We start from the raw sequence: 14,942 nt of genomic DNA on the forward strand, positions 1-14,942 counted from the left end.
GAACCATGGGGCCGAGGTCAACCAGAAGAATGATGATGGTAAGTGGGTGCCGGGGTGGATGGGGCTGATGTCTGGGCCATTGATCCACTGCTATCCTCCTGCTATGTTCCAACGGCCCCAGCCCTTGGCCACGGGGCGTCTGGGTGGACTTCAGTGGCTTTGGCTCAGGCCTTTAGGTTTGGGCCATCCTGGAGCATGTCACTAGTGCAGCCGGCCTGGTACCCCTGCATTTATGGGGCACCCACACATGCGTGCCCACAACACGCAGGCTCCCACTAGATGGTAGGGGATGGGGGTGCTGCACCATGCAAATCCCCTGCAGTTACCTATCTCCTGGCTTTGCACCCAAGGAGTCCTACCTGGGTCCTGGCATGGAGAGTGTCCAGAGCCACCTGTTTCAGGGGCTGGCATGACACCCCTGTGCCCTGCTGGGAGTGCCTCAGCCACGTGCTGCCCAGGGCTCAGGGCTTCCCGCAGTGCTGATGCCAGAAAGAGGTCAAACTGATGAATTTTGTGCTCACCCGGTGAGTTGCAGAGTCACCTGGCCGCTCTCTGTGCCCATGGGGTGACACATCCCCTCTGCTCTGTCCCCAGGCAGCAGTGCGCTGCATCTGGCCACCATCGCCTGCCAGCCCCAGTGCGTGAAGGTGCTCCTGCAGGTAAGGAGGGCAGATGCACCCCCACCCCCTTCCCCACAGGCCCTGGACACCTGGGTCCAAGCCCAGACAAGGTTCTCTGCCGGGGAGGACAGGGATCAGGGTTCCCAGGTGGGTCTGGGATGCCAGAAGTATCCATGGGGGCTGGATCAGGATGAGGCTGGGAGTCAGGAGTCCTGGGTTCCCAACTCTAGGGTCCTAGCAGAGCTAGAGCTATAGCAAGCAAGGTAGCAGGGAAGGGGACTTCAGCCCCATCCTAGCTCAGCGGGGCCGATACCGATACCCGTCTCTGGTATCAGGGATTAGTCACTTTGCTTCACGGCAGGGCCTGTCCTGGGGAGTTTCAGCACTGTGGGGCTGGTGCAACGAGGCAGAACAGGTTTGCGGGAGGTGGGGGGCTGGGATCCTGCTTGACAGCTCTGTTAGTGCCATGCGGTGCTTCCAGCCCCGGGGCGACGCGGCTTATTAATGAACCCAGCCCCAAGTGCAAGGGATAATTAACCCCTTTTTCCAGGGAGGGGAAAAGGGAGGGATCATGATGCCCTGAGTCAGTGGCAGGGCTGGGAATGAGGAGGCTGCTGCTTCCCTGGCCCCAAGAGTCCAGGGTGCCAGGTGCTGTACAAACCCAGCGGGAGAAAGGCCCTGCCCTGAGCCGCTTGCCACTGAAATGTTGGCAGGGAAGGGAGGGATCCCACTGAGAGCTGGGGGTCAAGGGTCTTGCTCCAAGGTCAGGAAGGCCTGGGGAAAGAACCCAGGTGTCCTCCAGCCCAGCCACCCTACTGTGCACCACTGGGTCTCCAGGGTACATGGAAATGCTTGGCCACATCCCTTCCCTGGGATGGAGGGTCTGGCAAGTGCTCACCAGTGGGTGGCATAGAGCAGGAGGCCTGGTTGTCATCAGGGGGGCACAGCCATTAGCCAGGGCTCTGCCAACGGCTCTGTGTCCCCCTTGCAGCATGGAGCCAACGAGGACTGCGTGGATGGGCAGAACCGCACTCCTCTGCACTGGGCCGGTGAGTTGGCAGGGGGCATCTTGCAGGGTGGCACACACTTTGGGGCACGTCCACCATGGGGGGTTGAAGCCGTTCACCCCTGGAAGGGGCTCTAGAGGTGAGAGAGACCTGAAGCCAGCCTCCTGTGCCAGCTAGTGAGACAGGGCACCTTGGCAGCTCCTGGCACCATGCCCTGTCTGGGCCCAGCCCCTGGCTCCTGTGACCTGCAAGGTCTGAAGCCTGGTGCTAGGTTGGTCTCCCTCGGACAAAACCTCTTGGAGGGGAATGCATCACCTGGGGGTCCCGTGACCCAAAGAGCCCCCCAGTGCAAAGCAACCCACTCTTCTAGGGGTCTCGGGTGATGAAGATCGGGGGAAATGCCTATTGCTGCTCCCCACTCCATTCCCAGCCCCTGTGAGTGAAGCGCTTAGTCTCTGCAAGCTGTGGGCAGGCTGGAGGTCTGGATGCCCTAACCCCTGCCCCTTTTCTTCTGCTCTGCAGCCCACTCTGGATGTGCCTCCAGCGTGCTGCTGCTGTGCGATCATGAGGCCTTCCTGGACGTTGCTGATAACGTGAGTGCTGGGGTGAGGGGCTGAGGAGTCTGGGCCCTGGGGGCGATATAAGGACCTGGAGACTCGGCTTGCTCTGGGGGTGCTAGGCTGCCTGGCACTGTGGGCGCAGCCCCCCATGCCAACCACCCCATCTCCCTGCAGAGTGGACAGACACCCCTGATGATCGCAGCCCAGGGGAACCACGCAGCCATCTGCTCTCAGCTGCTCCAGAGAGGGGCCAAGGTCGACCTGGCTGACAAGGACGGGAAGTGAGTCTGGCCCAGGCTGGGGAGGATGACCTTGGAGACCACCCAGGGCATTGTGGCAAAATTTCCCAGAAGCTTTTGCTTCATGGAGCTGTGCCAGGCATGGGTCTGGGGTGGCTTCATGGGTGTTATAGGCTGGCAACCTCCCTGGTGCTCCCATGGTACCCAGGAAAGCATCCCGGGCTAGGATAGTGTGGGCCAGTGGGTCTCCACGTACTCGGCCCTGAGGGGTCCTGACCCAGGCTCCACTCCCCGTCTCCTCTCAGGACTGCTCTGATCCTGGCCTGCGAGAAAGGCAGCACGGAGCTGGCCCAGTTGCTCCTCAGCCATGGGGCGGACGTTGCCCTGGCAGATGGGGCGGGCCACGATGCCCTGAATCACGCTACACGGGCTCAGAGCCGCCCACTGCAGAGGCTGCTGCGTCGGGCTCTGAATAAGAAGAAGAGGAGAGGTGAGGAAAGGGGGGCCATGCGCTGCCCCTTCTGCACCCGGAGAGCCCCCCTCGGCCCACCCATGGCAGAAACCAGCTCCTGAGCTGGGTGCGAGTGGGCACACCATGCTTGCTCCCACCTCAACGCGGTTTAGCCGAGCCCCGTCTGCCCCCCCGCTCCCAGATGCACAGGCCCTCCCAGGCAGGCCCGGCACAGGGCTGCAGGTGAATGCAAGAGCCACGTGTCCCTTAGGACACACTTCTTCCAGCTGAGGGCTGCTGCCCAAAAGCAGCTGAGGCCGTTGGATTTAGACCGATCACGTGGATTTGGATGACAAGCAGGGGCCCCCTTGATTCCAGCTGCTCCATGCAGAGCTGTGGGCTGCTTGCTTCTTCTCTCCTGCCTTTCCCTGCCTGCCGGTTGGCTTGGTCCCTTTGCGGGGACGGCTCCAGACTCCGGCGGTTTCCCCAGCTGGTTTTGATTTCTTAGAGCCATATCCGGCCTTGGCGGCGCTTGGCCACATGTCGTATCCAGAGGCTCTGGTTGTCCTGCCTGCTAGCCAGGCATTTCCATGGCAATGAAGCAGCGGGACAAAGCAAATAAACTCCCCTCACCACTGACCCAATGTTCCCGAAAGAGCCCCGGAAAGTTTTGCTGATGAGAATAACAGGGTCTGCAGCAAGGGAGGAAGCCCACGTTTTCAGCTAAAGCACAGGAGGGGAAGTGAGAGGTTTGGGCTCCTGGTGCTGCAGCTGAAATAGTGTCTTCGTTGTTCTCTGGTGCTGTGCCTCAGTTTACCTGGAACCTCTTAAAGCAAGGGAGCGGGAGGTGGAGCTCCCAGATCTCGGGTGGGATGTTGTCTGATCCTCATGATGGAAGAGGAGACTCCTGGGTTCCCCACTCAACTCTAGGCAGCTCCAAGGGGGTGCAGCTAGGAGTTGGGACCCCTGGGTTCCCTACCCAGCACTGGGCATGGACAGGCCTCCAGTGGCTGGGAGCTGTGTCGTAGGACTCCTGGGTTTGATTTTTTTTTGGCTTAGCCAGATTTGCTGGAGCAAGTCCTAGCCCTTGTCCCACACTGTGACCCGCCTTGCTAGCTAGGCTTCAGCTGGGACGCAGAGGCCCAGTGCTGCCCCAGAGCCTCCCCAGTCTGGGCTCTGCGTAGGTGTTTTGCTTTCCTCTGAGGTTTTCTATTCCGTCCCGCAGAGATCAGAGCCGCCCGCCAGTCAAGCAGCAAGACACAGGTAAGAGCCTGCGGATGCAGCTGAAGCGAGTGTGTTGGCAGAAGCCAACAAAGTCTGCAGCCCTGGAGGTTGGATGGACCAAGGATGCCCAGAACTGGGTGGCCGGGGCTTCTCTGGAAAAGCCAGCTAAGAGCTAAATCAGCTGATTGACCTGGCTTGAACCCAAAGGGTTAATAACCCCCTTCACTTGGCTGCCAGCAGGGTCCATTCCTGGGTGCTGAGTGGCAGGACCCTTCTGGGCGGATGCAGGAGGCAGCATCTGCCAGCAGAGCTGCTGGTTGGAGCAGAACATCTCCTGCAGCACAGCGGTGTCTACACTAGGGCACCAACCACCATGGCATTGCTGCCATAGTTGGCGCAGTAGCAGCCCCCACAGTGTAGACTTTACCCTGGAGGAGCCTTCTGTTACTAACCTCCCTAGGATAGCGGGTGCCTAGTTTCATTGCAAAGTGTGCAAGGTGCTGTACATACACACGGGAGGAGTGTAACATCCAGGGCAGGAGGAAGAAATGGTGATTAGCCCTGCTTGCCAGAAGGGGAAACTGAGGCCAGGAGAGATACAGGGACCCATAATGGGAACATCTGGGCATCTACTATGCTGAGGTGGCCAACCTGCAGCACACATAGTGCAAGCGGCATGGGAGGCCTCTCTGTGTGGCACGTGGCAGATCCTAGAGGGAACAGGCAGAAGGAAGCAGAAAGCAGAGCAACAGTTCAAATAGGGAGCACAGGGCAGGGAGCAGAAAGCAGAGCAGCCTATTGGGCAAGGGAAGGGGATCAAAGTGTCACTCAGGGTTGACACGCCATCCAACAAGGTTGCCCCTGCCATCCTCCTTAACCACTGCCTCCTTTTCCCTTTCCATTCGGGCCTCTGACCTCTGGGTTTCTGTGGCATTTCAGGTGGTGGGAGGCAATGTCCTGGCGAGCAGCGACAGCAGCCTGACCCTGCAGAGTGAGGAGACCACCGAGGATGACGGGGACGTCTCGGAAGACCTGGACGCGGAGGAGTGGCGGTGCCGCTATGAAGACGAGCAGGCACGGGCGCAGCAGCTGAAGCAGCAGCTGGCCAGCAAGACGCAGGAGTGCCAGGCGATGGCCAAGGGCTGCCGGGCCATGAGGGAGCGCGTCTGGGACCAGGTGCAGGAGCTGGACCAGCTGCTGCCCGAGAGGAGGAACCAAGCCGGCGCCATGCCCTGCCTCCACTACGGCCAGGACGCCACGGAAGAGGATTACTACCTGAACCTCTTGACCGAGCAAGTGCAAGAGCTTAAGAGGAGCCAGCAAGAGGCCGGGAAGGGCAGCCACGCCAGGCTGAAGTGGCCTGGAGAGGAGGAGGAGGAGAAGAAGCGCCATGAGGAAGAGCTGAAGCGGCTGCAGGGGGAGGTGGCCGCGGCGCTAGAGGAGAAGGCAAGCGCCCTGCGGCGGGTGCAGGAGATGGAGGGCCACCTGGAGAACATGCGGGCCGTCCTGGCCGTCTACGAGACCAAGAAGCGCACCCAGAGCGAGACGCTGGAGGAGCTCCAGGCCCGGGTGACCGAGCTGGACAGGGACAACCAGCGGCTGCGGGAGCTGCTGGCCCAGCAGCAGGATGAACAGGGGAGCCCTGACCGGGCGAGGTCCCGGCCTGCCAGTGGCGAGGAGTTGGAGCAGCTCCTGTCCTGGATGCAGGGGGAGTGTGCCCAGCTGGACAAGGAGAAGGGCATGGTGTTGGCCAAGAACAAGGGGCTGAAGTGGGAGGTGGAAGAGGCCCTGCGGGGCAAGCTGCACCTCGAGGTGGTGCCTGCCGGAGCTGTGCGGAAGAGCCTGGCGGCCTGGGAGAAGATGGTGGTGGGCCTGGAGCGCCTGCTGGCCAAGACGGCGGCCACCAACGCCAGCTTCCTGGAGAGAGCCAGGCCTTTGCAAGCCGCCATCTCGGCACCTCCATGTGAGGACCCGCCGGCGGGGGCGGTCAATGGCACGGTGGTCTCCCCCGCTCAGGAGCGGAGCAACGGTTTCAGCCACCACGAGGAGGAGAATCACATCTTCGGGGATGAGGCCAAGCTCCTGTCCGAGCCGGAGAAGGGCAGGCCGGACAAGGCCCAGGACCAAGACGGCACCAGCCGGCCGCTCTGGCTGAGGCCCAGGAACAGCTTGGTGGAGGCCAAGAAACGCGCCAGGCGGAGGAGCTCGGACCTCGAGAAGGAGGTGCTGGACCTCAAGCAGAACAACGGCAGCCTCCTCCACGAGCTGACCCAGCTGGGCAAGGAGCGGGAGAAGCTGCAGGAAGAGCTGCGGAGCCTGTGTGAGCGGCCCCAGGGCGACGGGGCGCCTGGCGCCGACCCCGAAACCGTGGTCGAGGAGCTGAGGCAGAAGGTGGCCTCGCTGTCCCAGGAGCTGTTGGCTGAGAAAGAGGAGACCAAGAAGCTGTGGCTGAGGCTGGAGGCCCAGAGGAAGGAGATCGTGCTTCTCCGGGACGGCTTCTTGCAGCAGATGGGGGAGGCTGAGGGCACGGGCGGCCACAGCTTGGGCCCCTGCATCCTCAGGGAGCTGCACTGGAAGCTGGACAGCCTGGTGAAGAAGCACAATGAGGCCCTGCAGCTGGTGTCGGAGATGGAGGAGGATTGCCAGGCTCCCGCCACGCCATGCAAGAGCCCCGCTCATGCCAATGGCCATCAGGAAACGGAGAACGCCAAGGACGACCTGCCAGTGGGGCCCTGGCGGCTGGCGACTGAGCTGGAGCGCGACCTGGGTGAGGCAAAGGAGGCGCTCAGGGCTGTCCGGGCCGGCCTGGGCAGTCGGGGCCAGGAGACGGCCAAGCTGAGCAAGCTGCTGGAGAGCCTGGCCAGGAAGACGGCCAAGCTGCGTGCAGAGGAGGAGGCCGCCCTGAGGAAGCACGACAAAGCCCAGCGGGACCTGGCACTCCAGGCCGAGGCGCTGGAAGAGGAGCTGAGGGCCCTGGAGAAGCGGTATGAGGAGGCGGTCAAGGAGTCAGCCCGCTGGGAGGAGGCCACCATGGCCGAGAGGCAGAAGAGCCAGGAGCTGCTGGCCAATGCGGCGGAGCAGGAGCGGGAAGACGGGGTGCTGAGGGACAAGGCCACGCAGCTGCAGCACATGGTGGAGAAGCTCAATGAGAGGGCGGAGGAGCTGGCCAGGGCCTGCCAGGACAAGGAGGGCAAGGTGAGGCCCAAGGAGGATCCAGAGCCCTAGGGCCTGGCTTGCACGTTGGACCAGCACGTGTTGGACCAGCTGGCTTGCACATGTTGGAGCCAGCAGAAGGGCTCTGTGGGGTGTAGGTCACAGCAGCACTGTCCTGCCCCCACCATGGCTTTGGTCCATGAAGGGAGGGAGAAGGACGTTTGCTGCAAGGTAGAAGTAGGGGTGGCGGGGAGTCTCCAGCTGGTGTGGACTGGCTGAGGCAGTGCCCCCAGTTCAGCCCAGTCAGGGGAGCTCCCATCCTGCCCCTGATGGTTCTCCTTGCTCTCGCTCTGCAGATTAAGAAGCTGCTGGAGGAGACCGAGAAGCTCTCGGCTGAGGTGCTGTCCTTCCGCAGCCAGAACGCCCAGCTCCAGCTGCAGATGGAGGTGGGTATTGGGGTCCTGTGCAAGACAGTGACTGCCCCAGCACTGGGAGCTGCGGTGGTGGGGTGCAACCAAGGTACAGGCTCAGCTCATCTGTGCAGGGCGCGGATGCCCAGCCAGGTGCTACCGCAGCTGCTGGGAACTCCTGTGTTTCATTTGCCGTGCTGCTTTGGCTTTGAACAGCTGCATGGGCAATCAGATGGGCTTTTCGGAGAGGGACTTTCTCTTCCCACGCGGACGTACAGCCCTGAGCTGTGGTGACAGCTTGCTCCCCTTGAACAAACAAGAATGACCGGTGTATCTCAACTCACAACCATATTTTTCCCCCTCAGGTTCAACAGAAAAATCACCAGGACATAGTTGCTGTCTACAGAACCCACTTGCTCAACGCCGCCCAGGTAGGTACCGTCAGCTGGGGTGGGTGGACTGGGGGGAAAGCTAGCAGGGTTTGGGGTTGATCCAGACAATACAGTTTGCCTCTCATGGGAGCGTGGGGCTGTGTCCAGCACCCTGCAGCCGTTGCAAGATTTACTGCAGAGGCTTAAAAACTGGGGTCTGGGCAAGCCCAAGGGAGTGGCTGTAACCTCCCCTGCCCTCCAGGAGGGGGTTTGGAGTGGGGCACCAAGGAGGGTAGGCTGGGGTTATACTCGTCCAGAGACGTGTGGCCTGCCGACTTCGGAAGGGAACGTGTGAGCAGGGAGGGGAGCGAGGTAGCGAGGGCCCAGTGGTGATGGGACACGGGGTTTCCTCCGGCTCAGGGCTTCATGGACGAAGAGGTTCACGCGATGCTGCTGCGGATCCTGAAGACGCCGGACGACTGAACGGGCCGCGGGCCTGGGATGTCTCCTGTCAGCCAATGAGTGTCTGTGTCTCTCTCCTTATCGCCCCCGGTATCAGGGCTGGATCTGCCACGGCCCTTCCGGTGCCTGTCTGGTGCCCGCACACTGGCCTGGCTTGGAGCTGTTCAGTGGCTTTGCTTTACACACGTCACAGATGAGCCATCCTTTCTGGGTCACCTCCCAGCTCCCCCCCTCACCCTGCAGCCCCTGCCTCTTCCTGGCACATGGGCAATACACAGCAGCATGCCCATTTTGTGCCTAGCTTGAGCAATAGGTCTAAAATGCTAAAACTGGCAGCTCTGCTTCTGTCTCGATCCAGCATGATCCTGGCCCTGGGAGCGGGTCCTGGCTTGTGTCTCACTGCTGCCCTAACAGTGAGTGTGATCAGTGCCAATGAACCTATTATGCAGCATTGGAAAATGGCCGGTAGGAGGCAGTGAGATCCACGGAGCTGTAGCAGTAGCCTGCTTTTTTGGAGCACTGCCTTAGGGCTCCCCTGAGGTTTCTTGTGGGAGGGCCCTGGGGTCTCTCCGGTGCTGGAGATCTTAGGGGAGGCTGGCTCACCTGGGCCAAAGGAGCCCTGGTGCCATGTCTGTAGTTGCAGAAGGACCAGAGCAGGCTCTGAAATGCCCTGTATGTGGGTGAGGGGTGGATAGGAATCTGCTGTCAGGACTAGCTCAGAGATGCATCCTAGACCCTGTACTGCCAGCAACTAAGAGAGATTCTCATGTAGCTTGTGTGACAGGAGCTTTTGGAGCAGGGATGGCAGTGGTGTATATACACAGACACACATGCACACAGGCTCTGGTTTCCACCTGTCCTGCCCTGGGGACGGATGACAATCATAGGGCCTTTTGCTCCAGCCTGGAAGTGACCTGCAGCATCTCTCTCCTGCCCCACTTGCTTTCTGATACCTGGGGTAAAATCCCAGCTATTGACATGATCCCAGGCCAGGGAAACCCCCCCACGGCCAGACCAGATGCCACAGCCAAAGGGCCTTTGTACACAACTTGATGTCCCCCCACTCATGCTGAGACCCTTGCAATGCTGGAGGGAGCAGGGGTGGTCACAGCAGCTTGGGGTGCAAAGCCAGGGGCTTGCAGACCAGGCCAATGGCTTTTAGAGTGAGAGGGTGGCTGGTGAGTGCAGGTTTCCTTTGCTGAGCAAACTGGCAGCATCCGCTCGGTGGCAAAAATGGGAAAAGCCAAGGTGAAGCACTGAATTCCTCGGGTGGCTCGGTAGGGAGCACTCTCTCCCCTTGCTCCATGCTGCCCCAGGGCCCTAGTCCACGCTCCAAATCGCCCTGCGCTAAATAAGCTGACTTCGATCCCATCTCGTCCGACCGGAGCATCGTTCTCACTGCGTGCGCTGGGTCTGTTTTGCCTGCGGTCCTGGACAGTGCGACCCATACCCTGTCTCTCCCTGTCGACAGTTCCCGCTGCAGCCTCCCCCGGTCCCTGCAGCACAGCTTGCCTGTGGCCACCGGCTGTCGAACTGGCAATACCCCTCGATGCTGAGCGACGTGGGAAGGCACTGGGTCGCAACCCTCCCATGGCAGCTGCGGGTTGGGCCTGCGTCCCGGAAGCAATGATCTCGCGCAAGGATCTGGCTCATGTCTCAGGATCAGGACTCTCATCCCATGTGGAAAGAGACTTGTACCCCTAGGACACTGAAGCAGCGATTGCTCGCCTCTGGGTTTGCTTTGGTCTCTGCCTCCCAGGGCACCAGGGATCTAGCCAAGAGACATCTAAAGGACCTGAGATGTCACGGGGTCTGCTCCCTGCCATGTGAATTGCCATCATGATAACAGCTGCTAAGACAGCCTGGCAGCGTGCGGAGGGACAGGGACCCAGAACACCTGGCTCTGCTTGCCCTCGCAGGGTGCCCGAAGCCATGTCCTGTGCCTCTCTGGGCCTCAGTTTCCCTCTGTGTATCTTGTCTATGTCAAGTGTGGGTCCTGTGGGGGGATTTTTTCTGGCCATGTGTGTTTTTTTTACATGCCCATCACCCAGGGGGGTCCAATCTTGCTTCTGAGGGTCTCCAGATGCTGCCTTAAATCCACTAAGAAATAATCTGGAAAAGAAACAAGAGCCCAAATCCTCTCTGCTGGGCTGAATCAGCCTCACTGCCCCAAAGTCAGGCTGGACTTGACAGGTCTTCCCCAGCACTGGAGCCGGCCCCGGGTCTTTCTCTTTCATGTCTAACATAGTCATTAAAGTGCTGCAAAACTGCATTCACCTCTTTGGACATTTTGATTTCCCTTGGGGGTACTCCAGACAGACCTCATGGCCTTCTGCTTCTTGTGAAATTCATGGTCGTTGTCATCAGCCCGGGGTGGGTGGTATAGGACACCTTCCCTGATCACTGCTGAGAGCAGAGAAGGGGCTCCTTATGCCCCGTCCCGGGGAGTGCTATGATATGCATGGTGGCCTATAGCAAGGAAACAATTGCATTAAGAGCCTGGCATCACCCCAGCATAAAACAGAGATGCACCAGTTCGGATGTCCCAGGGGCAGAAACTGCCTCTGCATCTCAGATCTGTGCAGCACCTAGCATCAGGGGTTCCTGGTACTGTCACAGGATGGATCACAGTGATTCAGCTCGAGCTGTGGTTTACTGGGTGAGCTTATCCTGGTTTGGTGTTTGGATGTGTCGGTGCTGGGGGTTAGCCTCTCCAGGTTCAGCTCATCCCTCTGCTGCCAGTTTTCTGCTTCATGCCCTGATGCAGGGGCTGCCAGCCAGCTTGGAGCTGGGCCCCGGACCACAGGCGGGTTCCTGCCTGGTTCCCTCCTGGTGCCAAGTGTCTGGATGGCAACGGCAGGATGGGCATCGCCAGCAAGGTGCTCACTGTCTCCCCAAAGCTGGGCGTGGGAGGACAAGGCAGCCTGTGCTGGTGGGGCTGGATCCCCCACCTGCACCCCCAGCCCGTCTTCTGCTCCCGGGATGGCAAGCTGAGTGACGGATGCTGGCAGCAGGCAGTTTGTCCATCACCCCACAATGCACCGCACAAGCGACTGTTTCCATAGAGAAAAGGAGGAGTGTGCAGGCTTTTGTTGTCTGCTCAGTTAGGGAGCAGAGAGAAATCGCAGCGCTCTGGGTTTTACCTTCCCAACCATGCGCGGATGGAAGCAGATGCATGCCCCACTATACTGGCATAACATATATGGGGGTAGTTTTACAGCAGATTTTTCCCAAGGTAGCTTTACTCCAGCTTCCAGGTCCTTACACTGGTGCATTGGTTCACATCATCCCCCTACCCATCGCTTCTACTGGTGTAATCATGCCTTGTGTTCAAACCCAGGAGAGCGGGGAAGTGACTCACCAAAGGTCCCTTAGCAAGTCGGTAGCACAGCAAAGGTCAGGTGCTATGATCCGCGGTCTCATCCAGTGCTAAACCTGCTGATTGATTCCCATTCAGAACAGGCAGTGGGAAACAGCCCATGGCTGAACACTGTTAAGCTGAGAAGAAGTGGGGAAATTATTCCTAACATCTTCAAAGGGGCCTGTGGACAATCTGGAGTAAAGGCATTTAAAACTAAAGACAGTCCAAGCCTGTTCTGAAATAATCATTATTGTCCTTATGCCCTTGCTCGCACCCACAGAACTAAAGCGCGCAGCCTTTATATGCAGCTGTCACCTCCAGGGTCCCAAACCCTGTGCAATTAGTCTTAAAACCACAGGATTTTTTAACAAAGATTCATGTTTGGTGCTTCTTATTTGCCTGCTGTTTTGGATTCCTTCGGGCATCACGTTTCCATCCGTTGGCCAGTGACAGTAGCATGTTGAGTTTCTGTTAGAGGTGCAAACACCAAATAATTCAAGCTGCCAACAATGAGGTGTGAGCTCTGTTCCCCAGAGAGGTAAACTGAGGCATGGCAAGACTGGGGTGAGCAGAGGATGCAGGGGCTTCTTGACCCAGACTACAAAGACATGGACTCTTGAGTGAATGGGCTGGAGGAGGAAGGAAACCAGCTTTGGGGAGAAGAAGTAGATGGCTGCAAACCTTGTCCCAAATGGCACCTTGCAAACCCTGGCAGATTCACATCAACTCAGGAGAGAGGTCTCCGGCTGCAAGATTGACTTTTCCTGCTTCCTGTGTGGTGAGCGTCAGTGCTGATGGCAAGCACTGTTTCTGGGAACCAGCATGGACTGGGCAGTGGACTGGAAGCACTGGGCACACCTGCCTCTGTATCGGACCTGTGTATCACAACCCCTTCTGAGCCTGTTTCCCCTCCCACTCCAGGGCTCTTCATATTGTAAGCTTCTTGGGAGAGAGGCCGTCTTGTTGTACGTACAGCACCTTGCAAAGCAGGTCCTTGTCTTTGTGGGGCAGGTAGGTTGTGCTGTACTTCAACCAATGAGCACAACACCATGGCTTTCCAACTAGCATCACTGCCGAAGTAACATAGCTAAGATTAGAAAGGCTATTTGTGCTAATACATACTAGCAGCATGTATTGCTAACTGCAGATAGCATCTCCCTGTGACGAACATAGCCCCTATTTGTATAAATGAGCTCTAACAAGAAAGACGAGAGGATGAACAAGGCCCCCAGCTGCTACCCTTGCTAATACCCTCTGTATCCCACCCTTCCTCCCCCTTCTTCTTCCCTCCCTACCTTCTTTTCTTTCTCTTTCAGGGTCCTGGCATTTGAGAGGCTGGGCACTTGCTAACTATGCTTGACTGTGTTAGCAGCAGCTATCAACCATCAGTTAGGGGGTGGAAGCCAGTAGCTTTGCTAATCCAGATGCCTCCATAGTCTTTGAGGCCTAGAATATTAACTCCAGCCTGCTGGCAGCTACTTGGCCCGTTAATACTCAAGTGCCATTAACTAGTAGTAACATTGTGTCTGAGCGCTCTACTAGTGTTCTTGGTTAATAGGAATCAATACCTAAAGCTGAAAGTAATTAATACTCCAAGTGTCTAGTCAGGACTGGCATGGCAGCAGCTGCTATCTAGGAATAATGGCAACTCTCAAGTCATTTAGTGCTACGAGATCCTGTGATCTCTGCCACCAGTGACTCGGCAATGCTTTTAGCCGGACGGAGAGCACGTGGCAGCCTCCAGACAGCGCTTCTACCATGTGTTCGGCTGCAAGATGGATCCCAGATGGTCTGGAACTGTAGCCAGCGCAGTATTTGCTCTACCTTATGGCTGCATTTTAATGCCAGATGCTGTTTGGGACAAGTAACCTGTTGGCTTCAACATCCCTCAGATCCTGCTCATGGGGGGATTATGCTGTGTGTCTAATAGACCAGCTTGGGCTGATCTTGATCAAACGGGGACCTGCCGACTGTCCCTGTGGTCACTGATTTCAGTGCTTTTATTGTTTCCCTCCCCAGAGAATGGTTAGAAACGTCTGGACCACATTTGTACAGAGGTGTGGTCTGCGTAGACGCTGCTTTTCCTTTGACTCCGCGGTTTTTGTTTCTCTTAGAGACGCTGGCGGGGACCCCAATCGGAGCAATGCAATGTGTATCTGATGGGTTGGGGGCTTCACCAAACTTTCTCTGCTGGGCGTCTATACCCTGCTGCTCCCGGGAACCCCCATCTCACCCGGCACTCAGAGCAACGGCCACTGGCTTTGGGTGTCCGCACCTCCGGGGAGCCAGCGGCCCAGATCCAAGCGCGGTACGGCCTGCTGTGCTCACCCCCGTCGCACCTGGGGCTGGGGAGGACGCGGCACGCACGCGGGAGGGCTCCTCGGATAGCCCAGAGACCACTTAGCTGTTTCCTTTTGACACCTGCACATTTTAAATTCCTTCTGGCTTGTTTTGCCCGCGGGCGAAACCAGGTGATGTAGCAAGGGCTGGAAGGGATGGGGACAGCCCGGTCCTTAGGGCTAATCACTGGGCACTTGTCCCTGGTAAGAAGTCACGGGTTGGGGTGCTGGTACCCGATGCTCGGGTCAGGGCAGGGCTGGGGGCGGCAGCAGCGAGACTGGGGCTGCTCCTGGTTCATGCTAAGGTTTGATCTTAATGGAAACTCGTGTGTGGGTTGGGGGGTCTCTCATGCCCCTGCTCATACTCAGAGTTGGAGGTATCTAATACCCTGCTAATGCTGAGGGCTGGGGTCTCTAACCCCCTGCTAATACCCAGGACTGGGGGTCTCCAATACCATTAATACCCAGGGCTGGGGTCTCTCAAACTCTTGTTCACACTCAGGGCTGGGGTCTCTGATACCCCTGCTAATACTCAGGGCTGGGAGGGGCGTCTTTAATACTCTTGTTAATACCCAGGGCTGCGGGGGTCTCTAATACCCAGGGCTAGGAGTATCTAATACTCAGGACTGTGACTGGGGGGGTCTCTAATACTCTTCATCCCCGGACGCGGGTATCCACTGCCCAGTGCTGCGTGCGGCGGGGCGCGCGGTGCGGAGTTTAGCGCCGCTCCCTGGGCCCGGGCCCC

The 14,942-nt window shown here is 58.6% G+C and overlaps 1 protein-coding gene across 1 annotated transcript in view; it reads left to right on the forward strand.

The window, feature by feature from the left end:
* Positions 1-10,769, forward strand: part of ANKRD35 (ankyrin repeat domain 35) — a 14,130-nt gene extending 3,361 nt beyond the window's left edge. The window contains 11 exon segments of the mRNA XM_025215305.1: positions 1-38; positions 595-659; positions 1,612-1,669; positions 2,150-2,220; positions 2,362-2,468; positions 2,732-2,916; positions 4,103-4,140; positions 5,041-7,296; positions 7,611-7,700; positions 8,030-8,095; positions 9,969-10,769. The exon segment at positions 1-38 is cut by the window's left edge and continues 84 nt beyond it. Of these exon segments, the coding sequence (XP_025071090.1) occupies positions 1-38; positions 595-659; positions 1,612-1,669; positions 2,150-2,220; positions 2,362-2,468; positions 2,732-2,916; positions 4,103-4,140; positions 5,041-7,296; positions 7,611-7,700; positions 8,030-8,095; positions 9,969-10,127 (3,133 nt within the window). The 3' untranslated portion in view covers positions 10,128-10,769.
* Positions 10,770-14,942: the final 4,173 nt, after the last annotated feature.

This window comes from Alligator sinensis, unplaced genomic scaffold (assembly GCF_000455745.1).
Source record: "Alligator sinensis unplaced genomic scaffold, ASM45574v1 scaffold735_1, whole genome shotgun sequence".
Classification (NCBI taxonomy): domain Eukaryota; kingdom Metazoa; phylum Chordata; order Crocodylia; family Alligatoridae; genus Alligator; species Alligator sinensis.